Genomic DNA, 25,430 nt, shown 5'->3' on the forward strand with positions numbered 1-25,430 from the left:
CGCCTGCCTTTGTCCCATGTATTCCACGTGTCATCCACACGTAACTCCCAGCGTGGACCTTTCAGACTCTACGAGGATTCTTGTTTTGCCAGAATTTGTCTAAACATGATTCAGAATCTTTCTCCAGATCTGTATCTCTCACTCCCCTAGTTCACATATTAATCTCAAAAAAAGAAAACAGTGTAAAGAAAGGTTATCACTGATATAGCACTTAGGGCTTAAGTGTTAATTTGAGGGCATCTGGCCATACCATAATCTGGACAAGAGTAAACAGTAAAGGACTGATTAAAAGTAGAATTTGTCTCCATTTACATATTATGCACCAGTCCAGTCCGTGACTATAACTGATATACAAAGAGTTCCCCATTTTCCATAATTAGATAGATTCTGAAATATAAAATAGGGCATTAATCGTGTATGTCAACAGTATCCATTATCCACGAGCTGGATTTTTCTACCGGCAAGAATCGGACGCGGCAGAATGGTGGCAGGCAAGGAGTGTGGCGATCTGAGAAGTAAATGAATCTGTTGGCTTTGAAGTATTGCCCCCCAGACCCCAGTGAGTCAGCTCATTGGCTTCTCAAAGTGACACGGGCTTAATCTGGCTCACTTTGCTCCCAATGAATTGAGACACTTATTCCACTAACTCACCTAGTGTGCCATACTCAGTCTTCCAAACTCTCCCCCGCCCCCGCTCCCCAACTAAGAACTCTGGGTTTTTCTGCAAACAGCAGTTTGTACACATTTGTTCATTTATTCCTTCCTTCATTTATTCAGCCAACAGCTCTTACAGCCCTGGCAGTATTCTCAGCACTGGGGGACGCATCAGTGGAAAAATAAGAATCTCTGCCCTCCTGGAGCTCGTATTCTACTTAAAATTGCATCTAATGGTAGCATATTTATTTTCTGGGATCTCACTCTCCTGGCCGGCTAGCCGGGCCCTATCCAAACTGAGGAGCCCCTGCAGGGGGATAATTCCTGCCACCACCCACTCGCCCAAAAGCCTGCTTCCGACAAAAGGAGTTCTGCCAGTAAGTGCTCCACTTTGGCCCTCTGTCGCCCACCCTGGAATCAAAACGTCCTCCTCCTCCCAGCCTCCTGAATTGGAATTGATTTGCCTTAGAAACAGGTGCACTGACTCAATAATGCAGGTCAGTCTTCTTGACTAGTTTATACATTTAGCAATCCAGACTGCTGCCTCAAAGCTAATGACCGTTAAATTACAAATATCAGTCCCCAACCTGTGCTCTCACCAAATGAATGGACTCGTCATCCCGGCCCTCAAGGCCAGCCTCCCTGTCTCCACCCCCCCCACCCTCCACCCCGTCTTCCCAGCACCATGGCGGCTGGCCTCAGGGCCCGTGCGCTGGCCCCACGCTGCTTGCCAGGCCCAGGGGTGTGCTCTTGGCTCATGAGGGTCTCTCCACGTGCAGTGCCGGTTCCCTGTCCCCAGCCCTGTCCCTGCAGGTTAGAACCCATCCATCTGTCGGGGCCTTTCTCCAACTTTTGCAACAACAGGAGAGCCTGTCCATCCATCCTTCTCCTTTGTGCCACTGCACTAGCCCTCAGAGAGGGAGAAATTCAAAACTAAAGATACCTTTCTTTCTGTGATCCCCTTAACCTGGGTCTGTAAGAGAAGAATCTAACTAGGGATATTTGCTCAGGCTTCGCACTCAAGCGAGTTTCAGATTCTGGCCGATGACGTGATGGTAAATTTATGGGGAGCTCGTCACCACGTTGGGTTCAACTTTCTACTCTCTCCATCTATGTTTCCTAAAGTGTTTTGACCACTCATTGGTCACAGAAGCTGTGTCACCTGCACAGGCAACAAGACAAGACATTGTCCTGAGCGAGGGGTGGCTGGTCACCCCGCCCAAGCTGCCAGGACAGGTGCCTATTCACCCATAACCCTCTTCCTGGGTCGTGACTTAACTTCCCAGAGAGTCCCCCCTCCTGGCCAGCCAGACTGCTCCCACCTATGCAATGTATTGTGACTATCTTCTGAGCCACCCTCATCGTGGACTTCTTAATTTCAGCTTTGTATTTCATAATTTCTAACTTTTAAGAAGTAGCCCTTTATAATTTTCTATATTTTGAATTCAGTTTTTCATCGATTTTGCAATTCACACAAGCTAGAACTCCACGTTCAGTGTTGCTGTCATTCATAGACCCGGGGGCCCCCCCCCCCCCCCGTCTTCTTTTTGTCAGTTAAGTAACAATACTGGTTGATAACGTTTGTAACTCATTCTACTACACATAGAAGAGACTGCAGTCCAGGCTTGTGCAGATGGTAATTTAGCTGAATACAGATGCTTCAAGTGTCTGTTCCTTATTTCTCCTGGAGTTTGCTTTCTGAGCCCATCTAACATCTTCCGACCCCAGTGTTAGCCAGATGGACCAAGAAGGGAACCCTCCTGGGGCACTGTCCTTCCATATTCCGTGCTGCCGTCTGTTCTTATCCCTCTCGAATTATACCCCCTGTTGGCGGAACATCCATTATTTCTCTCTCCTTCCTCGACAGCCTCAAGCACAGCACATTGTATGCAGCTGGTGCTTAACCAGCATTTAACTTAAGGCCCCATCTCTGAAGGTGGCAATGTTGCACAGCCATAGCATATGAGGGTAAGAAGGGGAGGGAAGCTGGATAACCCTTCCCAAATGCACCCCCAGACAAAAACGTTGTCTGTGAATGCTTTTACCTTGCTGTCTTGCAACAGGATCTTGAAACCAGTTTGCTTTTCATGTGCACAGAACCTGCCCACCGCAGACGCTTACGTGTGGCGCTAACGGGAACCCACCTCCTCCCTCCTAACCCCCACCCCCCCGCCAGCAGTGATGGGTGCCTTGCGACTGACCGTCACCTTTCACTCGTCTCTTCAGAGGCTAAATGTGGGCTTTTAAAGAACTCTCTTTAACGTGCTGTGTAGCTATTTGAGTTTAAGCTGTACTAAATTTCTGGAGCCGTGCCAGGTGCTTGCTAGAGTTTCTGGTGCTATCTATATAATCTGTAGGGGGAAGGGGGAAAACTCCATTGAACTTTCGTGGTAATAAAAATTATTGTAGTTGAGCCCTGTGTCTGCTCACTGAACTTCCTGTGGGTTTTCACCAAATCACATGACTGACAGCAGAAAGGCTTTTGGTCTTTAAAGCTTTTGGTCTGCTTGTTATACGCAAGTCTCAATCACCAAATCAGACCTTTGCTTTGTCTCTGGGCTGGGCGTCCGGATGTCCCACTGTGGTGGGTTGATTCACTGGAGCTGATAAAAACATTCCAGCCAAACTTGAGAGTCTAGCATTACCTCTGGCTCCAAAAATCAAAACAACCGGATTGTTGTAAGTAGCTTTGGATTGAGACCAAGCTCCAAGCTTTTTGAGAGACGGGTTTTCTCTCCTTATTGAGCTGAATCGCAGGACAACTGTCTCAGAAAGAACGGGGCAAGAGCCTAGGCCCAAGGTGAACAGCACCCTGCCCTCTGCTAGCCTGTTCCAGAAGATTCTTGCCATAACTATCAAGTCAAAGCCCCCGTGTCCCCAGAATGCCTCCTGGGCTCTCCCAGAGTTTTAGCAGTCCTCAGGCACATCCACCCGGCAGCCTCTGGCTAGAGCCCGGCGGGGGGGCCTGAGAAGTCCAAGAGGAGATGCGGTTAGAGAGCGTGCGGACAGACGTCAGAGCTGGGAAGGCCTGGCAGGGCCCAAGAAGCCCAGTCAGAATGAAGACACTCAAGTGAGGAAGTTGGACTTCCCTCAGCCATCACAGGATGGCATTATTGTTCTCCACAGGCTTGAAAAGGAACATAAAGAATGATTTTTTTTCTAGGTTGTTGATCTGACATTCAGACTATGACATTTCTTGGACTGAATCCTGACAAAATGTGTCCCCAGTGTCATTAGTGCTAAATAAAACCTTTTGTCTTTCTTTTCCTTAGCTCTCAAGACTTCTAAGACACACTAGAGGAGCACATATTTTTGAGAATGTCTATTTAAATCTCCAACCATGTTGGCTCTCTGTAGCGAGACAGGTAAATTTGAGAGGGGATCAAATTAAATGCAGCTTGCGCACGGCTTGTTATACAGAGGCTGCATTCACATTCAATCAGGTTGACTGAATAGTGTTTCCAAAACTCTGTTATAATTTCTGTCTATTATTTCACCCCTTTAAAATGTTCCCAGTACACGGCCTTAAAAACAACTCGTTGCAAAAAAAAAAAAGGTACCTCTTTACCTCGTGCTTTCAAATGTGTGTAGCCAGTTTTAGGGAACATGCTCTTTTTTTTTTTTTTTTTTTTTTTCCCTGCTATTATGACTTATCCTCCATTCTGAACCTTTTAAAAAAAGTGCCGGGGAAAAGTTCTGAGCAAAGAACCCCCAAAATAGCACCTCACGGCCCACGTGTCCCTTTGAGGAGAGGAGCCCGTAGTGTCCGTTCGGGGGCGAGCGTGGGTGCTGTCCACGGTGTTCAGGGTCTGCCGGTAATAAAAGTGCGTTCATGCTGTTCCGTCCGTGCTTGCTCTTCACCTCTCCTGTGTCCAGTGGCACACCCTCGGGCGACGATGACTTAGGCGTCCGGCCCTTGGCCTTCACGAGCCAGCACAGGCAGGGGCTGTGCCTGAACCTCCACCCGCTGAGCCACAAGCTCTGAAGCCACAAGAGCGGCTCGGCCACAGCCTCGTGCTTGTCTTTGTGTTAAGCATTTGGGAGGCTGAGCCTTTAAAGGCCTCTATTGTCAACCCACAGAACAGCCCGGGACCGTTAGATATTTAGCCCGTCCCCAAGAGCGCCACCAGCTCATCAGATTTGTCCCAGCCCTGTGAAGGAGACGAGATGGTCGAAATCAAAATCTCACGGTAAACTTTTATGTTGTAAGAGTCTGGGTGAGGATGTGAGATTTGTCCCAGGTCACCCAGCTACTGCGGCTGGACTTTGAGCTCTGAGTTGCCAGGATTATGCACGTCTTGCTCAGCTAGACTTTTAGTACTGTGCTTATGACGCAGTAGGCTCTCAGGACATATTTGCCGAATGAAAGAATCAGCACCTTTCAGGTGCTTTTTCTGGGTACTTCCAAGATTTAATGAGTGGCTCAATGTGAAGCGTTAGAATGGGCCCGCCCTACAGTAGGTGATCAGTTATGTTAGCCATAGCCTCAGAGTTGATGATGCTTTTACGGAGAACTTCTGTAGAAATAACCATTGGTCAGCTTGAAGAAAAACTTCGTAATAAAATACATGCCTGGTATTGACAGATAAACTTGACCCCATTTTACATACTGTCTTCCGTATGTTATTATGTACTATATTTCAGATGTTCTTGCCGCTCTGGGTATCCTCCCTTGTTGAGATTCTGTGTACTCCATTACTCCAGAACGAGATGGGTTGTTGTTTTGACATAAACTTGAGCCACAGTGAAAACCAGGCATTTTCAGCTCTGTTTGATCAGGTGGTGGGAAGGATAATCGCGGGGCCGCCGCATGATCGAAGGACAGGCTTGGACTCATCACTGTTTCTAACTGAAGAGTCATCAGAATCCCCCAAAATCATGAGGGCAGGTGAACCTAGTGCCAGCCACTCAGCGACTCTTGCCTAAGTGTCTTTAATTAAGCTGGAAGGAGTTCTTACAAAAGCATTTGGTTTTCTGGTTTTCTTTCCCATTTTACACACGGGCCGGGTGACTCAGAACCGGCTTAGCCTCCAGGCCCCACTTGGGCTTCCATTAGTGGGGTTGTCTGGATCAGCTCCGTCAAGACCTCGTGGTGACCACAGCATGCGCTCGGTCGCACAAATGCAGGTTTTTCACGAGAAAGAACAGCCCTGTGTTGCAGCCTATAAGACACCTGCTTCCGTGACAGAGACTTATTGCCACCTCCGAGAACTCTGTTTCCCTCCGACCTGAGAACCCCGGGCCAGGCCGGAAGCAGCACAGAGCGTGTGAGGAGCTTCAGCAAGGGTGCCAAGGGCCCAGGCCCCCCAGCTGCTGAGCGGTTTCGGTGCACCCAGAGAATGCGGGCCCAGAGTGGGAGAGGCTCAGGGGGACTTCAGGAGCAGACAGCAAGGGGATGGCAAACGAGGGGGCCCCGCTGAATGCCAGTCACCTCAGGAAGTGCTGGCATCCATCCACATCCCTTAGCTGACCAGACTTCGTCAGCCAGACTGCCCGGGGGAGCCAGGGTGGGGGGAGGAACTGTCGCCTACGGCGTCACAGTCACCAGCATTGCCGTCGGCACACTCCGAGACTTTCAGCCTCCACTGATGGTAACGAAGAACTGATTCGCAACACTCCCGGTCTGAAAAGGCTGGGGTTCTCATTAAACCACAGTAGTTCTGCAAAGGCCTCTAAAGTATGGGGTACGTCGAGCGTGAGGGAGGCTGTAGGGGTAGGGATGCTGGTGCTGGAGTTTGGGCCACTGATAAATCCCATTTGTGTATATTCTCTGTTTACATAACGCCTTTGGAGCCGTGGAGTAGAGTTGGTTTTCATTAAAGCTGTAACAGATGGGACCGGGCTCTGTGTGGTATGTTGAAGTAACATCCGTGACCAGGGTGACCCCCTTTCAGGAATTCCTATACACGTTTTCAAGATTTAACTCAGAACTCACCTTGCCAGAAGCATTTCCTGCTTACTCTGCCCTTCTCTCATCTTGCTGGAACGCCGAGGATCCGGCACTTAGGTGTTGAGTCTCAATTATTGCAAATGCTGCTTTCAAATCCCTACAACTCGGTAGGTGGATGGGTGGGTGCCTGGGTGGTTTTCCTGCCCGCCCCCCCTCCTCCATCTTAGTTTAGGCTTGTTTGCCTATCCCCCCACCCCCGCCCCCGGCCCCGGGCCAGGCCTATCTCCGCCTCTGCCAGGTGCCCTCCATTCTCCACACGGTGATCAGAGGCATCCCTGCACAGAGGCCTTCTCACCAAGCCCCCTTCTCAGACCCATCAGAGGCTTCCAGGACGCCCGGGGGCCTCGAGACCAGCAGCCCCTCAGGCTGCTGGAATGAGAACCACTTCCTCTGCCCTGGCACGGGTAGAATTAGAGAACCTAAGGCCAAATCCTGGTGAGGCGCTACAGGCCCAGTGCTTGCTTACCAGCCGGGTCCCCCTGGCTACGTGCGCAGAGTCAGACCTGGGCGATTCCGGAGGCTCAGTGAGGAATCCCCCAGCCTCCCTCCATGAGGCTGCAGCCCTCACCATGGCCCCCAGGAGAAGGCCAAGGCCAAGCTGTTCGGAGCAGCTGCCGCCCCGGAACCGGCCCGGCCTTCCACTGTGGACACGTGCCTGCCCCCGCAGGTCAGGGCTCAGGAGTCGCGAGGGAGAGCGCTCATCTCCAAGGCGACTCAGCCCTGAAAGCAAAGTCCCTCAAGAAGAGCCAGCCCTCAGCCTGTGCGGCAGCTGGTCTCTCCTTGAGCCCTCTGTCAGCCCAGTCTGACTTTTGTCCTCCCGCCTCTCCCCCTGTTCGGGTCCCTGCTCCGCTCGGCAGACTGACATTAGCGGACAGGTACTGACAGGGTGACGTGTCTTTCCTGTGGGCAATTCGCATCTTCTCAGGAGTCATCCGGAAACTGGCCCCTAGAGCCCCTAGAGCTCTCGGGGCCCGTGACCAGTTAGGGAGGCGGGGTCCCTGCATAGCACAGTTCCACTGAGACACTGCCGCTGCTTTTGCACGGAACTGGAACATTATAAAATCGTCTCGTTTTTGTTGCAGAAATTTCCAGAACTGAAATTCAAGTATGTGGAAGAGGAGCAGCCCGAGGAGTTTTTTATCCCCTATGTCTGGTCTCTGGTCTACAACTCAGCGGTAGGCCTCTATTGGAACCCACAGGACATCCAGCTCTTCACAATGGACTCCGACTGAGGGCAGGACGCCACGTCCCACCCTCGCCTCCCTCCAGCCAAGCAGCCCTTCTAACTATTTTCTTTCTGGGGAACGGAAGTAGACAGATTGCCCGGTGTGTCTTCCGTCAGAGAGGATCACCCGAGCATGTTTCCCTTTCACACTTGGATTTGGAGAATTGGTGCCCAGTTGGCAATAGATCACTCAGCTTAGATTGTAGTGCAAAAAAATGGGGAGGGGGGTACCCGACAATAATAAATGCAAAAACCTGCTATTCCACACGCAATTTTATTTCTAAACCAAAAACCTAGAGCTTTTCCAGGAACCTGATGCCTTAGGCATATAACACTTCACCAGTATATACTGTGGGTTTTCTGTTTCGGGTTGTTTTTCTTTTTTTTCGCATGTTCAAGATTTTTGTTTTGGGCGTGTGTGTTTGCGTGTGTGGGTGCGCGCGCGTGCGTGCTTCTTTCAACATTAAGAAATACCTGAAAAGATGACAAGACGGGAATTGATGAGGACATGAAGCCCCATGTGTGAGGGGTTGCCTTTCAGAGGGCCCATGATTTAATAAACACTATGGCCGGGCAGTTGGATAGAAGCCTTTAGATGAGATCCCCCGCATCCTTCTCAAAGAAAGAAATGGCTCCTTCTCATGAAGTTCAGATTAGCTTTTCTGTGGATTTGGCCTCCGAGCTGTAGCTGAATTAAATTGGAGTCGAGCACAAATTAAGTTAATCTACTCTGTATTAATCATTGGGGAAAGAAAAGTTTCATTTTGAAAGCAGTCTTTTTTCTTCGACCGGACTAATAGGAGAAAAGGAGACCAATTTGATTAATACAGTACTCTACATGAGATGAAAAACATGTTTTTCTCTTCATTTCTGACTTTGCTTAAACCCTTTTGGACCCTGAGTTGGAGGAAGAAGCTTCTAGCCGCAGGCACTGAGGGCAGAGTGCGATGGTCCTTGTGAGGCCCGGTCTGAGCCCACGACCACCCTCTCACAGAGCGTGGCAGTTCCGTGAGGCAGAAATTTCAGTTCCGGAAAGAGGAGCCTCATTTCCATTCTCAGAGACACGAAAAGAATTTGCTTTTCCCCATAGAAAGCACACGGTCCCAGATGAGACCAAGCACCCAGTTTCAATCTGTTGTTGCCTAGTCTGCACGAGGAACGAGATTCTCTCCTGTCCCTCTGTTCCCCGGGCTGGAGGCCAGAGTCATTTTGGTCCGTCACGATGTGAGAGGGTCTGAGAGGAGCCATCTCCAGTCACACGAAGCTCTGGAGAGGTCAGAAACACACCAGCACCTCAGTGCACACCTGTGTGGCTTCCACCCATGAGAAGCTTGGGCTGCTCCCTCCCTTCAGGGGCTTTGCGGCCCACCAGGCCGTTTCCTTGTCGTCAGGATGATGCTGGAGCCCCTGAGGCTCCCTGAGGCTGACTGACTGACGAAGGGCCGTCACTGGTGGCTAGACCCAGGAGGCAGGTGCAGTTTGCCTGTTGTCTCCTCAGGCCTTGCTCCGTTCAGGCCTCTTAACTGTCTCCGCAAGTGGCAGGAGACCCTCGTGGATCTCACTTACCATCCCGCGGACAGGGCCTCAGCCCAGCAGATGAGGCACATTAACAGCTCCTGCTCAGTCCAGCCCAGTGGGAGAGGTGGTTTGAAGGTGGAAGGATCAACCCTCACATTCTGAACAATTGTCATTTTAGGTAGCAACATTTTCCCCCCCACAGGGAAGTGAGACCCAGCTGGAATTTGTTTCCAAAGCATGTTGATTTGCCTCCTTTTCCTTTAAACCAAAACACAGAATTTTAAGAGGGTCCCGGGGAGCAAGTGAACCTCTGGTGGGACCGTGGACCTGTCCTTGGAGGGCGAGGGCTGGGCAGTGCCGTGGGGTTGTCACCAGGCTGCAGGACCGTCTGTTCCTGTGGCAAGAGGAAATAGGGCCCCCCAAAAGTCAGTCAGGGAGCCCTTGATTGAGGGGATCCTGCAGTGCCCCCTCCTGAGGGCCGCCTGGCTCACCGAGGTGCCTCCAAAGCCCCATTCTCATCAGGTTCCTCTCCCCCACCCCCCTCAATTAACCAAACAGTGGGAGTGCTCACTGGCCTCAAAACCCGGCCGTGGCTACGGCCTCACGCCGTACTTGAGCACATGCTCCCAGACACCAGTGCAGCCCTGCCTCAGCTCTGGAAACCCACCAGGAGTCTCTTCCTGATTTTTGTGAAAGATTTACTACGACAATAAATTTAACTGATAACCTTGAGTTAACGCTTGCATTAATTTGCTTAGAAATCTGTTTTCCACAAAGTAAAACTGTGTAGAATGAGGCAGCAGAGGACCGTCGCGTGTTTGGATGAGAGTTAGCCTCTGATTTTACCCAAGATACGGAACTATTACTACACTGCGTCAAAAACCAAGAGTTCTGCCACAATGCTTCTTTTGGAAAGCACGGGACCCTCTCCATATCACCTTCCCTCTCAAGAGCTGAAGGCCATGTGCAAAAAAGCTTCAAAATGGTGCCTCTGATTCCCATAGTCACCCATCCAGCCTGGTGCTGGCAGATCTGTGAACAACAGCCTTGTAGTGTTGGCCCCACAGGGTGGCCATCATTCAACTGCAGACAGGAGCAGGAGTGTGAAAGATCTCAAGGACAAAGACCAAGAAAGGAAAGACTGAGAAGGTCCCCAAGGTGAAGCACAGGAAGGACACTGCTCTGGAAGGAAATCACAGGAGCTGGGGAGGAGGAAGGTGGAGAGAGGAAAGAACATAGGACCAGCATCAGTCAGAACACTCAGCAACTTGCTGAAGCTTGCGGAGGTAAAGAGAGAGAAGTTCAGTGGAGTGGGGGATACTTCCACTGAATTTCTGGATCTCTTTAGGCAACATACTGGCCCTTAGGTTCTGGCGAGCCAGGGTTTTGCCTTAGGCATTAAATCTCTCTGTGTAACTGAGTCACTCTGTGCTCCTTTCCAGAGTCATAAAGTAGAATTGTGCTACTTGCTCATACTTTATAGGCTTGGGTTTGTAAGGTCAACCCTTTGGGTCTCTTAATTCCCTCCCAGGCACTCTGCCTGCAATTTCAGTAGTTGCCACCTGATATTAGGGACTGATCCTTGGGCTTTCTGATGCCAAATTCAGGGCTATTCCAGTGTCCTACGTTGCCTTCAGGAGTTAAGGAGATCAGGGTTTCTATTCTCTGATGAAGCTCCAAGCCTCATATGAATATGAAAAGCTGAGGAATGGATTATAGCACCCAATTCATAGCAAATAATACATGTTTTATCTTTTAAGAACTTTAATACAGCATACAATTTAATTGCATTAGGGTGTGTCCATTGGGGGATATCCCCTATATGGGGACAAAGCAAGGGAGATTCACCAGGACCTGCCCCACCCCCTCCCCTTGGTCAGGTCATATATGGCAACCATGACTCTCCTGACTTTACAAGGCTATTTTTTTTTTTGTATTTTTAAATTTTTTTAAATGTTTGTTTGTATTTGAGAGACAGCTCAAGCGGGGGAGGGTTAGAGAGAGAGGGAGAGAGAATCCAGAACAGGCTCCAGGCTCCGAGCTGTCAGCACAGAGCCCAACACAAGCAGAGAGAGAGGGAGAAAGAAAGAATCCCAAGCAGACTCCACGCCATCAGTGCAGAGCCCGACCCGGGACTGAACCCATGTACCGTGAGATTATGACCTGGGCCAAGATCAGGAGTTGAATGCTTAACTGACTGAGCCATCCAGGTGCCCCTACAAGGGTATTGAAAGTGCCAGCTACTCAGACAACAGCCTCTGGAATTAGCAAAGACACCCCACCCCCACCCCAGAGGAAAAACAGTCCCATATGACTGACCAGGTAATACCTCACCATCCTGTTGGCTCTCACATACCTTCAAGCAAAATTTTAAATTTGTGGCCAGATTTCCAAGTTCTTAGCTGGAGGGTTGGTTTAGATTACCTAGTCCTCCATTCCTATCAGTAGACTGTCCTTCAAGGATACTGTGACCCAGCTTCTAAGTCACCTCAGTCCTAAAACAGACAATCCACACCTGGACACATCATAGTAAAACTGCCGAAAACCAGAGAAAAAGAAATGTTAAAGCCACCAGTCGTGGTAGTGGTGGGATTACCTCTCAGCAGAAACAGCAGAAGACAGTGGAATCATGCCTTTAAGGTGCCAAGAGAGAATGACTGCCAACCTAGACGCTTCTAGTTGGCAAAATATCCTACTAGAATGAAGAAGAAGAAACGACACTTTTAGACAAACAACTGGAAGAATTCATCAGCACACATATCCTAAAGGAAAATTAAGAGTGTTTTAAGGGCAGAAAAGAAAATGATACCAATTATAGGGACAGTTTCAGGAAGGATTGAAGAGCACTGAAAATGAGAAAAGTACAGGTCAACGTAAGTACCGATGATGTAAAACAGTAATGATGTTGTGGAGTTCCAAATATATATCAAATTAAAATGCATGAAAGCAAAGGTATATAAATGGAGAGGGCTTACATACAGTTTAAGTGTTCTAAGCCCCCTGCATCATCCAAGAAGAGGGTTAAGAAAAATCCCATTTAATATTACACTTTGATAAATCAAGAATGCATGTCATAAAAAGTATAAAGTGTGTGACTTTGAAACTAATTGGAGAAGATGGAATAACCAATTTAGTGGCAGGTTGAAGAGATACAAAAGGGGATAAGAAAGAAGAAAAACAGTGGAACAAATAGAAAGCAAGTTGCAAGATATGTGTGATAAATCCATTATTACATTAAATGTAAATGGGCCAATGCTCCATTGTTGACAAAGATTGTCAGGCTAGCTTTAAAAATAACAATCATAGGGGTGCCTGGCTGGCTCGGCTAGTAAAGCATGCTACTCTTGATCTCAGGACCTTGAATTCAAACCCCATGTATGACATGGAGTTTACTTTAAAAATAAATTTAAACAATAAAAATCATATGCTGTTTTACAAGAGACACTTTTTAAAACATAAATTTTGAAAGAAAAGAATGGAGAAACATAAAACAGTAGCCATAGGAAACTGGCGTAGATATATTAATATTGAAGTAAACTTTAAGGCAAAAAAAAAAAAAGCATCATTAGAAATAAAAAGGGTCAATTCAATTAGCAGAAAGAGGTAACAGTTCAGCAGAGAGAGAAGGAGAGAGAGAATCCCAAGCAAGCTCCATGCTGTCAGCACAGAGCCCAACTCAGGGCTCAATCTCACAAACCGTGAGATCATGACCTGAGCCAAAATCCAGAATTGGAAGCTTAACTGACTGAGCCACCCATGTGCGCCTAAAATATTTTGAACTGAGTAATAAAATTACTATATATCAAAACCTATGGACAGGGACACCCGGATGGTTCAGTCGGTTAAGGGGCCGATTTCGGCACAGTCATGATCTCATGGTTCGTGAGTTCAAGCCCCACAATGGGCTCTCTGCTGTCAGCACAGAGCCCACTTTGGATCCTCTGTCCTCTCTCTCTACCCCTCCCCTGCTCACTCTCTCTGTCAAATATACATTAAAAATACTTTAAAAAATTGGGGCGCCAGGGTGGCTCAGTTAGTTAAGCATCCAACTTTGGCTCAGGTCATGATCTCGCGGCTCGTGCTGACAGCTCGGAGCCTGGAGCCTGCTTCAATTCTGTGTGTTCCTCTCTCTCTGCCCCTCCCCTGCTTGTGCTCTCTGTCTCTCATAAATAAATAAATGTTAAAAAAAATTTTTTTTAAATACTTAAAAAGCCTACTAACAAACTTGAGTTGCAACTAGAACTGTGCTTATAAATTTATATCTTTAAATGCATATGTTAGAAAATAAGGCTGAAAAACAATGACCTCAAAATTTAAAAAAAAAAGTGAAACCCCAAAACAAAAGCCAAAATATAGAACACAAATATGCAATGAGGGAATAAAGGGAATCAAGAAAATTAAAAATTGGCTTTCTAAAAGGACTAAGAGTTTGGTAACTGTGTAACGAGACTGGTCAAGAAGGAAGGAGAAAGGGTGGGAGGGAGGGAGGGGGGCCAGAGGAATAGTCAGTATCAGAGTGAAGATGGGCAAATTACTTTAAATCATACAGATGTTAAAAATATTTAAGAGGATGTTATGAATACTAATAATTTTTAAATTTAAATTGAACAATCTTTTTTTAAAAGTAATCTCTAGGGGCGCCTGGGTGGCGCAGTCGGTTAAGCGTCCGACTTCAGCCAGGTCACGATCTCGCGGTCCGTGAGTTCGAGCCCCGCGTCAAGCTCTGGGCTGATGGCTCAGAGCCTGGAGCCTGTTTCCGATTCTGTGTCTCCCTCTCTCTCTGCCCCTCCCCTGTTCATGCTCTGTCTCTCTCTGTCCCAAAAATAAATAAACGTTGAAAAAATAAAAATAAAAAATAAAAGTAATCTCTATACCTAATGTGGGGCTTGAACCCACAACCCCAAGATCAGGAGTCTCATGCTCCACCAACCGTGCCATCTAGGCACCCCATAGATGGTACAGTCTTGATTGTAGTGATGTTTCAGGAGTATACACATATGTAAAACTAATCAAACTGTCCACTTTACCCATGTGCTGTTTTCATAATGTCAATTATACATTTTAATTATACAATTAAGACATTTTTAAACTTTGGGTAAAATGAACAATTTTTTTTAAAGGTGGTTTTTCAAAACTGACATCAGAAAATCTTGAAAATTGGAATCATCCTACATTTGAATCCATAATTTAAAAATCTCACAAGGCAATCTATAGGCCCAGATAGGATTGCCTGTGAATTTTCTAGAGAAAAATAATGCCAATCTTACACAGACTCTTCTAGGTGATAGAAAGCCTTCCAACTTCATCTTAAGAGACCAGTATATCCTTATATATCAAAAATTTGACAAGAACAGTATAGAAAATGAAAATTGCATGCCAGCTTCTCTCATCATTGTAGATGCAAAAGGTCTAAACAAAATGTTAGCAAACAGAAACCAGCAAGGGATAAAAAGCAATGTGTAAAAATACATCATGATTAAATTGGATTATCATTAAAAAATCAGAACCATTCACATTAATAGAATGAAGGGGGAGAAGTCAATGATAACAGATGCGGACAACATCTTTTTTTTTTTAAATAGTATTTAGGGGGAGTATTCAGGGATTCCTGAAACCACTTTGAAATGCATCACTCACACACACACACACACACACACACACACACACACACACACCACCACCAACAAAACAGAAAAAGGATGAAGAAAAATGGATGCATGGATGGTAGAATAAGTTTGGTAAACTTGGTAAAATCCAGAATGGTAGAATCTAGATAGTGTGTGGGTGTCCACTGTAAAATTCTTTCAGCTTCATTGTATGTTGGCGAAAAACAGTACCTAAGGTCTCGACACAGTGCGACAATGTTTTCAAAAAAGGGGTGGGGGGGTGGGGGTGCCTGGGTGGCTCAGTTGGTTAAGCGTCCGACTTTGGCTCAGGTCGTGATCTCATGGCTCATGATTTGAGCCCCGCATCAAGCTCTGTGCTAACAGCTCAGAGCATGAAACCTGCTGTGGATTCTGTGTCTCCCTCTCTCTCTGCCCCTCCCCTGCTTGCACTCTGTCTGTCTCTCAAAAATGAATAAACATTAGAAATATATATATATATATATATATATATATATATATATATATATAAAAGATTGGATTGGGTGGGAAGAAAATAAACTGTTATTATTTGCAGAAGACATGATTAAGTATGTAGATAATCTAAAAGAATCCACCAATGAACTAGTAGAATTAGCAAGGTTTCTGGATACCAGATCATGTAACAAAAATCACTTGCATTTCCAGATGCCAACAACAAACGGTTAATGTACCATCTCCAATAGCATTCTGAAAATCCATTCGAAAAAAAAATAAAAGTTAAACAACAAAAATCCATTAGGCACTGAGAGACCAATCTAAAAAAGGGGGGGGAGGGGCGCCTGGGTGGCGCAGTCGGTTAAGCGTCCGACTTCAGCCAGGTCACGATCTCACAGTCCGTGAGTTCGAGCCCCGCGTCAGGCTCTGGGCTGATGGCTCAGAGCCTGGAGCCTGCTTCGGATTCTGTGTCTCCCTCTTTCTCTGACCCTCCCCCGTTCATGCTCTGTCTCTCTCTGTCCCAAAAATAAATAAACGTTGAAAAAAAAATTTTTTTTTTAAAAAAGGGGGGGGGAGTGAAACTAAAAATCTAAATAAGCGGAGGGTATTAAATTCATGGATTGGAAGGCTGAACAGTGCTACTGCAGCTGCGACATAGGTGATACAGGTGAAGGAGGATTCCGCCTAATTCCTCCCTTTACCCATCCAACACCCACAGAATCTTTTTCCCCACACAAAGAGCACCACCCACCCTCCCCAAAGAAGATAAGCCCAAAGCCCCATCCTGTTCCTGCGCTCGGCCTGACACCTGACCGTGGGCTTCCTTCTGAAGCACGGGAGGAACCAATTGGGCCTCGTATTTTCCCACTGCGTTCAAATGAGGGACTCTGGTTTCTCAGCCGCCGCAGGTGGATTCTCGCCATCTGCCACCCAGCCACCTCCCCAAAGTCAGTGGCACGTTTCGCATCATGTGATTTGCAGCAAACCTATGTGTAATCTGCTTGAGCTAATTTGGGAAGAAAAGGACTTGTTTCTGGGTATGAGGTAGCCACCAAATTCTGGGGTGCACCGTGGGAACTAAGCTTCGATACTGTAGGACCAGGAGAAATGCCCCACCTAGCACCCTTGCACACAGCTAGAGACCAGTCACTAACTTTGCCCACGGCTGCCCCAGAGGAAGCCAGCGCCACCACCTTGCCCTCCTGCCCATGCACCTGCCACCCCCCTCCACGCTCACTCCCACCCATCAGTCCATTGATTGGCTCTGCCTCGGGAAAGCCAGCTGCATGCGCAACCCCAGCCGCAGGGGAACCGAGACAGCGAAGCCTGTAGCTTTCCACGTGGGCTGGAGTGCCCTGCATGAGCCAAACCGTGGCTTCTGTCACCTTACCTCATGCTATTGTTTGAGTCGTGAGATAATACTTAGAAAATTAATATAAATGCAAAGCATGGAGAATGTAAATTCCCTAAAGACAGGGATTTAGGTCTGATTTCTGTGTGTCTGCATCCCACACCTAAACCAGTACCTGTCCTGAAGAAATATTTGTTGAATAATGCCAGCATTTAGCACAGTTTCTAAAACATGGTAAGCACTAATAATTAATAGCTAGTATTAGTTCAACAAGATAGGAAGTCCCAGAGAAAGCTAATGCAGCAACCCAACCCATCTTAAGGACACCAACTCTGCCTATCTGCAGCTCTGGCACCCTCTGGCTGGCTCCCCTCATAGTCACAAAGGAGCTGCCCAGTTCCTGACGTTGCATCAAGGCATCATCTCCTCTAGGGCACAGCTTGGGAGTGGGGCTCCTCTCCCAGAAGTCCCCTAACATTTCCATGCCCAGGCCTGCTTCCCATACCCATTCCTAAACCATCGTTGGCAAGGAGAGGGATCTACCATCAGAGAAAACTAATCAGGCTCTGGAGCCAGGTTGGACCAGCTGTGTGGAGAGAGTGAATAAAAATCAGCCTCCTTTAGGAAGTAGGAAGTGGGAGGCAGGATAGACAAGTAACAGACGCTGTAAGCCACGAACAGGGCGGTGGGGAAGGCCGGAGCCAGGGTTCTCCCGAGAACCCCCGGCCAGGGCTCCTGAGTCCCAGCTCTCAGACCCTACACACGGATGAGGCTGATCGAGGGCCCAGGGACCATGCCCAGGACAAGGGCCTGTGGAAGAACAGGAGGTGTGCCGCTGAATGTGCCCACGGCATCCACAGCCCCATCCTCATCGGGGTTCCCACACGCAAGCTGCGTGAACGAATGGCGGCTTCCCCATCTCCCAGAGTCCGCTTAATAGGAAACAGGACTTGGTGGGGAACAAACAATGTATGACAACCCCAGCCCTCAAACTGGAAACATCTGTCCTTGCCGCAGCACCCCCTCCCCAGCCCAGCCCAGCCCCACTCCCGAGGGGGCCCGCCGGGCCTGGCTGGGGAACTCAAGAACCTTCTAGGGAATAAATAACATAAAGGAGCCCGGAGCCTGGGAGGGTCTCCAGGCTCCCAGCTTGGCCCCAGAGCCTCACGGGCTCCTAGCTTCATCCTGCTGGCCTCGGCACTGCGCCCACCCCAGGCCATGGGGGGATCTAGGGCTGATGGTCCCACAGGAGCCCTGGGCTACACTTGGCTTTGTTTCCATGGGGGGCCAGGGCCTCACAGGGAGATGCCCCTCGGATGGCCGAAGCTTCAGTTCCCCAGGGCCGTCCCTTACCCATCGCCTTGTCTCTGCCCCCACTCTCTGCCCGGACTACCCTTCCCCTCCTTGTCTCCCTGCCAGGTCCTGTCCCCCTTCGAGGCCAGGCTCAGAAGTAGTTTGGGCCAGGCAGCCCGGCCCCAGCTGGTTAGATGACACGGGTCTCCCCTGGCGCCCCCTGAGTCGCTGTCGGGGCCACGCTAGCATCCGTACAGCCCCGGTGAACACGGGGCAGCAGAAGGGATTCTTTGTACCTGGGACCAAGGGTGCCCGGCAGGGACTGGGGCACGCGGGTTCCACAGGCAGAGGCTGACACCCGCACACACGGCTCCCACGAGGGCCACTGTTTCTGAGGCAGAGATCAGTGCGGTCCCCTGGCTGTTCTAGAGAGAATCCGGCCTCACAGAGGCCCGCCTGGCTACCTAGTGTGCATCCCTGCAGCATGGGCCCGTCTCCAGATCTCCCCGGCCTCGGTCCCCGGTCTGGATTGGGATGGGATGACAAGCCCCTGGGGAGCAGGGTGGCAGGAACATCGTCTGCAACCTCTGCTGCCCCACAGAGAGTGGGGAGAACTGGCCTCGGGAGGGGGCCGCCGGGGAGGGCGTTGCTGGCGAGGGCTATTGGGCAAGGGAGAAGCCTGGAGAAGCCTGGGCCTGGAGAAGCCTGGGGGGCTGCTCTCCACTGGGAAAGGTGTTTCTTTGCCAAAGCCAGCCGACCAGCAGTGCTCCTGAGTACCCGGGGGTGGGACGGGACAGCCTGGAAGGAGAGTCCCACGCGGGGACATTTCCACCCAGCCCCTGGCCGCCCCCAGCCCTGTCCCCCCTCTAGGCCCCTCCCAGGCCTGGACCAAGGACCACGCGCACCCCCCGGCCGCATGCCGGTGCAAGCGCCCAGCCGGAACGGGTGCTGGCAGAGCAAGGGGCGGCCAGGTGGGTGCAAACGTCTTTAGACCAGCCCAACCCCCCGCCAGAGAGCGGGAAGCCCAGACTCAGCCTCCCCCCCTCGTCCAGAGGCCAGGAGACCAGATGTCAGCTGAGGCGGCCATTCCAAAACGCACACATCTTCAAAGCAGGGCTATTTTCCACGTCCTTTGGGCAATTTTTAAACAAGTTTGTAAAACTGGAATTTTAACAGGTGACATATTGGCGTGTACGTGTGCGTGTACGTGTGCGTGCGCACGCGTGTCTGGGCCCCTTTGGCGGCTATTGCCGCCACAGTGTCCTGGGAGATGGGTGGGGTGGGGGGAGTTTCCTAAAGGGCCACCCGGTTCACTTCCAGGTTCACGGTGTGTTGCAAAAGAGCTGAGCCTTTAAGAATTGGGGGGAGGGGGGCAGTGCTTCGGAGCCAGCTAAGAAAGGGCACCGCAGCCCCGGAGGCCTCCCCACCTAGGGTGGGGGAGGGGAGCACAGCCTGATGGGAAATCACTGCCATGCAGCCCCCAACACTTCCGTGTGCCCCTTCTCCCGTCTCAGCGTTGAACCCAGACGTATCATTGGTCTGCTCGGGCTTCCGTAATAAATACCACAGACAAGGGGGGCTTAAACCACAGACGTTTAGGTTTCTCACGGTTCTGGAGGCTGGAAGTGCGAGATCAAGGTGTTCACAGGTCTGGCTTGTCCTGAGGCCTCTCTCCTTGGCTTGCAAACGGCCGCCTTCTTGCCCTGTCCTCACACGGTCTTCCCCGTGTGCTCATGTTTATGTCCTAAGCTCTTCTTACAAGGATACCAATCATATTGGCTTGGGGCCCACCCTCATTTTACCCCAGTTACCTCTTCAAAGACCCTGTCTCCAAATACAGTGGACCCTGGAACAGCACAGGTTTGAGCCTCCCAGGTTTATACACTGATTTTTGCATTGTGCTACTATAAATGTATTTCCTCTTCCTCGTGATTTCCTTAACATTTTCTTTCCTCCAGCTTATTCCATTGTTAGAATACAGTATATAATACATATATAAGGGCATCTGGGTGGCTCAGTGGGTTGAACATCTGACTCTTGACTTCTGCTTAGTCATGATCTCACAGTACGTGGGTTCAGTCCTGCGTCGGGCTCTGCCCTGACAGCATGGAATCTGCTTGGGATTCTCTCTCTCCCTCCGTCTCTGACCCTCCCCTCCTCATGAGCCCATGCTCTCTCTCACTCTCTCAAAATAAACATTTGAATACAGTAAAGATATATATAACATACAAACTATGTATTAGTCAATTTATGTTATCAGCAAGGCTTCTAGTCAACAGTAGGCTATAAAGTAGTTAAGTCTTGACGGAGTCCAAAGTTACAGGCAGATCTGCGCCTGCATGGGGGTCAGTGCTCTCAACCCCTGCGCTGTTCAAGGGTCAGCGTAGTCACAGTCTGGGGCGCTGGGGGTTAGGGCCTTCCCATACGGATTTTGGAGAGACAGAACTCAGCCTGGAACACCAGACGTCGTCTGTGAGTTTGCTCCCGGCGTGGTCCCACTTCAACCCTTCCATTTTTTTTTTTTTTAATGTTTATTTATTTTTGAGACAGAGAGAGACAGAGCATGAACAGGGGAGAGGCAGAGAGAGAGGGAGACACAGAATGTGAAGCAGGCTCCAGGCTCTGAGCGGTCAGCACAGAGCCCGACCCGGGGCTCGAACTCACGGACCATGAGATCATGACCTGAGCCGAAGTCGGACGCTTAACCGACCAAGCCACCCAGGCGCCCCTCATCCCTTCCATTTTTAACTCCAACTCCTTGCGTCCCTCCTCTGCTGGGCATCCCAGGCAATGCCCCCCCCCCCCGCTCCCGCCCACACGCACACACACACTTGCACCAACACTCACATGGACACGCTCCCACCCGGGACAGAGCCCTACCATCCTCCAGCTCTGGCCTGAGAAGCTGGACCCCTCTTTCCCTGGAATCACCCTCAGACACTGCGCCAGCCACAGTGGCCTCCTTGCTACCTCCCCGGGCTGCCAACGCCACTCCCCACGTCAGGTCCCCTGCCGGGTCTGTTCTCTCCCCCTGGTCCTCGGACGGCCACCTCCCCCCTGGCCCTCAGCCTCTAAGGGGTCCACAGTCCCTGCCCGAAGAGGTCCCCCCAACCGGACCCTCCTGTTAGTTCCTCATCCGCCTTATTTCCTTAACACCCTCGTTCTATCCCTTGTGTATGTTCCTCGTTAATTTGGTGACTGCGGACTGTCTGCCCATCCAATGGGGTGCTCTGTGGGGGCAGCACCAGACCCCAGGGGCATGCTCGAGGCCATTTCTACCCTCTGCTGTGGAATGGCTGACAGCCGCTGTCCACACACTCAGAGTCAGAGCTAATGCAGGTGAGGGGTGGGGAGAGTAACAGGGAACCGGGGCTCTGTGTTTACATTTTAGGGGAAGGAGCTGGGGAAAGAGCGAGACTGTAGTCTCAGGTGAGGTCGAGGGGAATGGCTGGCGTGAGACCTTTCAAGGGGCCCAGGGCAGTCACCACACGCAAGGTCACATTCTAGCTGTGCCTCAGAGTCTGGGTGGGGGACCCCGTGAGGAAGGGCCCTGCCGGCACAAAAGCAAGAGACAAGTCCTGGGAAGGGAAAGCAGCTTCTGGGCCAAAGGAGGGCCGCGGCCCCAGGCCTGGCCCCGGTCGGTCCCAGTCATGGGGGTGATGGTAACTTTGACTCTGGGACCATGGAGCAGGGCACGGAAAGCAGTTGCAGAAGAAGGGCGATTCAGTTCTTCCATTCTAAACCTATTCCTCCAGTGGAGCCCATGCCACAATCGCGCCTTTGCCATGCTGCTGCCATCTTTAAACAGGGCAGAGTGCACGTAAGGACACTGATGTGAAGGCGCTTTCCAGATGCCACGTGAATGAAGCGCGCGTGCGTGTGTGTGTGTGTGTGTGTGTGTGTGTAAAAGAGAGAGGATGGAGCCATCACCTCGCACTTGCCTACCATCACGTCAAAGTCTATGTGGGGGGCGCCCCCTGGAGTTAAGCAGTGCACGCCCCATGCAAACTTCCTTGCCTGCCCTGCCCTGAGTCTCCCCTCTAGGGAAAGCCCTAGAGGCCCAGGCCCTGCTCCCCACCCTCTGCCTTCCCGGCTGCTCCCTAGACTCCCCAGCCTGCAGGATGAGTCAGGTAGGAGCTTGTGGCTTTCAACTCCCTGGTCTCCCAAACCACCCAAACTCCCCTCTGGGCCCCTCATGGCTTCCCCACTTGGTCTCCCTGACTAAGCCGGGGAGGCTGCTCCCCTGGCCAGGTGGGGAAAGCAGTGCCCTCTGGTCCTGTTACGTACCTCCTGTAGACACAACAGGGACAGTAGGGTGGCAGGGCGTGTGACCTTGGCTCTGAGACTTTGGCAAGGCCCCACCCCTCTTACCTGAGTCATGGAATTCTCCAGAGGTGGGCAGGGCTGCCGCCTGGAGCCAGAAGAGGTGAGGTCATGGGTCGTGTCCACCACAGTCCCCGCCCCTCCCTGTGCTGGGGCAGCTGAGCTCATGTTTCCGGGAGCTTACTCGCCTTGACCCGGAGCCTGGAGCAGGTGGGAGGGGCCCTGTAGATACCGCGTCTCCTGCTGGGCTTCACGTCTCTTTCATCTTTCTGTCCCTTCCACTCGAAAGAGAAGCCAGGAGCCTGGAGGGACGCCCCGGGAGGGGCCGGGGAGGAAGTAGCCAGAGGGGGACTCTGTGCATCAGGACAGAGACGGGGAAGGTCAAGGGCTGTCTTCCCCCCACCCCGGGGCGTGGGGGTGTCTTGGGGAAACCCTGGGGTGGGGTGGAAGGAAGTCAGGATCTGACTGGTGGTGGCCCTGGACTGGTACAGGGGAAATATTCACCCTTGAGGGATCTAAGCAGAGGTGTGTTTGGGCGCAGGTGAGGGCATGTGGCCTGTCCCCGGGGTTGCGGGGGCCCTCGTGAAGGCAGGTACAACTGGGCACTGACAGCCACCAGGACTCCACCAAGAACAGAGAGCAGGGATGGGCGGAGCTCCGCTCACCGTCTCTGTAGGAGTCCCGTATCTTCCCCCAGTGCTGACACAGACCGGCTGGCTCCAGTTTCCAGATGGGCAAGCCAAGGCTTCGAGAGGGTCACAGGGGGGCCGCAGGGGCTTGATCCACCCCCCCCCCAACCCCAGAGCTGTGCCCCTTCTTTCAGAAATGGTGGGACTCGGCCCCACGTGGCTGGACCAGGACAGGAGCAGCCGACAGTGAGGGCGGCGGGCTGTTGGGGGTGAGCAGAGACGATGGAGGGACTGTTTTCAGACCTGGGAGTGGGGAAGGAGCATCCACGCACATGTGGAAAAACTACTGGAAGGTGTGGAGTAGGGACTGGCCAGGATCAGGGCTTCCGAAGCCGTCTCCCCAGAGGCAGGAAGGATGACCCCAAACCAGCGAGGCCCTCAGGTATTCAGAGGATTCGGAAGCAGAGCTACCCAGGACCTAGGGTGGGGTGGGTGAGGTGTCATCCTGGGGGCCTGCGCGTTGTCAGACTTCAAGCCAAACCCCCAGAGACGCTGTGTTTGGAGCTGGGACAACCTATGGCTGTGGATGAGGGCAGAGGAGGCACAGGGTGCGAGGGGTGGCTTTCCGGTGATCCTCTGTGAGGCCCCAACCCTGATGGCTGGTCTGGTGGGGGGGGGGGGGGGGGGGGGAAGATGCTCAAGGGACTGGGGGTGAAGATTTAGAGCCAGAGAGCGGCTTCGGGGGCCCTGCCAGCCTCCTGTCTGACGTGCTTCCTCATATGGGGGGCACAGCATGTTGGTCCCGCCCTCGTGCTGCCTGGGGACCAGCTCTGTCACCCTTAGCAATTACAGGAAGGCCACAGTGGTTGGTTTGGGGACTCCTGGGGACAGCTGTCTTTACTCACTCTCAAGCTCACTCCCAAGCTACACACCCACATACACACTGTCTCTGTCTCTCATACACGTCACACGTGTTCGCACGCACACACACACACACACACACACACACCTGCAGCCAAGATGTAGGCTCATGTCGTAGGGCCCGGGGACGTCCCCAGGAGGCTGAGTCGGGGGAACCCTGGCCGGGTGAACTCAAGGGAAGTTCGTACTTTGTAGATGTGGCCCTGAGAGGGAAGGGCTTGTCCAAGGTCACCCAGCCTGTCAGGGCCCACGATGGCTAAGCAGCAGACGCCTCCAGCCTCTGCCCGGGACTCCCGGCTCGCTTCCCCTGCTGTGCCCTGGGCGTCTGCTCCCCTGCAGGCCGGTGCCTGATGCCCGGTGCGGTACCGTGTGCCCTGCAGTGGTCCCTTCCCAAGGACCCCACCCCAGGGACCGGCTTCTCCAATTCGCACCCAGAGCACCAGCTCCTTGGCAGGTAGGGTTTCCTTCCCACTTAGCCCCCACTTACCATGGCCAGAGCTGTGCCCCATCCCTATGACCTGAAGAGTAAGGAGAAGAATCGGATGATGGGGCCACAGAAGCGGCCATACCAGCTTCCCCTCAGCTGGGCCAGGACGCGCAGGGGCGAGGGAGGGAGCTGGCTGGCAGAGTCCTGGGACACAGCAAGCACGTACTGAGGGAGCAGTTTCCTGCTCTGTCATTTCCAGGTCTGTGACCTTGGGCAAGGACGTGCCCTCCCTAGATCTCACTCTCCCGTCCGTGACACGGCATCCACCTCAGAAGGCTTCTGTGGGGGGGCGGGGAGCGGGGGGTAATTGTGATAACGCGTGTAGAGCACAGCGGGGGCTCAGCAGATCGAAATCATTCCTCCGGGGTCCAGGCAGCACTAGCCAGCCCAAAGAGGCAGCCGGCTGAGCTCAGTGGGGGAGCGAGGATGGGCCAGGTCAGGGTCCCAAGGAGGGAGAGGCCTCACTGCCCGAGAGCCAGCCCGGCCAGCAGGTACCCCGGGACCTGAGCTGCTGATCTGTGCAGGGTGTGAGGGGCGGGGTCTGCCTGGGGCTCAGAGGCCCAGAGAGAGGCCAGGGAGATGGGGGGGGGGGGGGCTTCCCAGGGGCTACCAGCTCCCGACTGCAAAGCCACCCAGAGCTGCGTGGATGGTGGCCCTGGACATGAAGGGAGAATGCCTGCCCCTCCTTCAAAGCCCCAGATCAACGCCCCTCAGGGCTTCAGCTCAGTGGCTCCCACTAGCCCAGTGCACAACCCACCCACCCTGTCCGCTCTCTGGGCTCCCTGAGGATGAGGGCAAAGCCTTGGCCTTAGTTTCCTCCATGACGCACAGCAGTGGCTTCACCCCGAGAGGCCGCCCTGGATGTGTCTGAAGATGGGGACCGACGTGTGGGCGGGGGAAGGTGGAGACCAGATGCACCCGGATTCGTACCAGGAGTGGATAGGCCGATCGGGGCCTTTGTGTTCTCACTGCCCTGATTTCTGTGGGTTTGGTGAAGGG

At 51.7% G+C, this 25,430-nt stretch overlaps 1 protein-coding gene across 5 annotated transcripts in view; it reads left to right on the top strand.

Annotated features, from left to right (window-relative positions):
• Positions 1-8,094, top strand: part of DYM (dymeclin) — a 360,650-nt gene extending 352,556 nt beyond the window's left edge. For 3 of the 5 annotated variants that reach the window (XM_040478872.1, XM_040478873.1, XM_040478875.1), the window contains one exon: positions 3,927-4,209. In XM_040478872.1, the coding sequence (XP_040334806.1) occupies positions 3,927-4,106 (180 nt within the window). In that variant the 3' untranslated portion in view covers positions 4,107-4,209. Of the gene's footprint in view, positions 1-3,926; positions 4,210-7,686 lie in introns of those variants that run through there. The other 2 variants (XM_040478871.1, XM_040478874.1) reach the window with 1 other exon arrangement.
• Positions 8,095-25,430: the final 17,336 nt, after the last annotated feature.

Source organism: Herpailurus yagouaroundi, unplaced genomic scaffold (genome assembly GCF_014898765.1).
Source record: "Herpailurus yagouaroundi ecotype Mexico unplaced genomic scaffold, PumYag 142, whole genome shotgun sequence".
In the NCBI taxonomy this organism is placed as follows: Eukaryota; Metazoa; Chordata; class Mammalia; order Carnivora; family Felidae; genus Herpailurus; species Herpailurus yagouaroundi.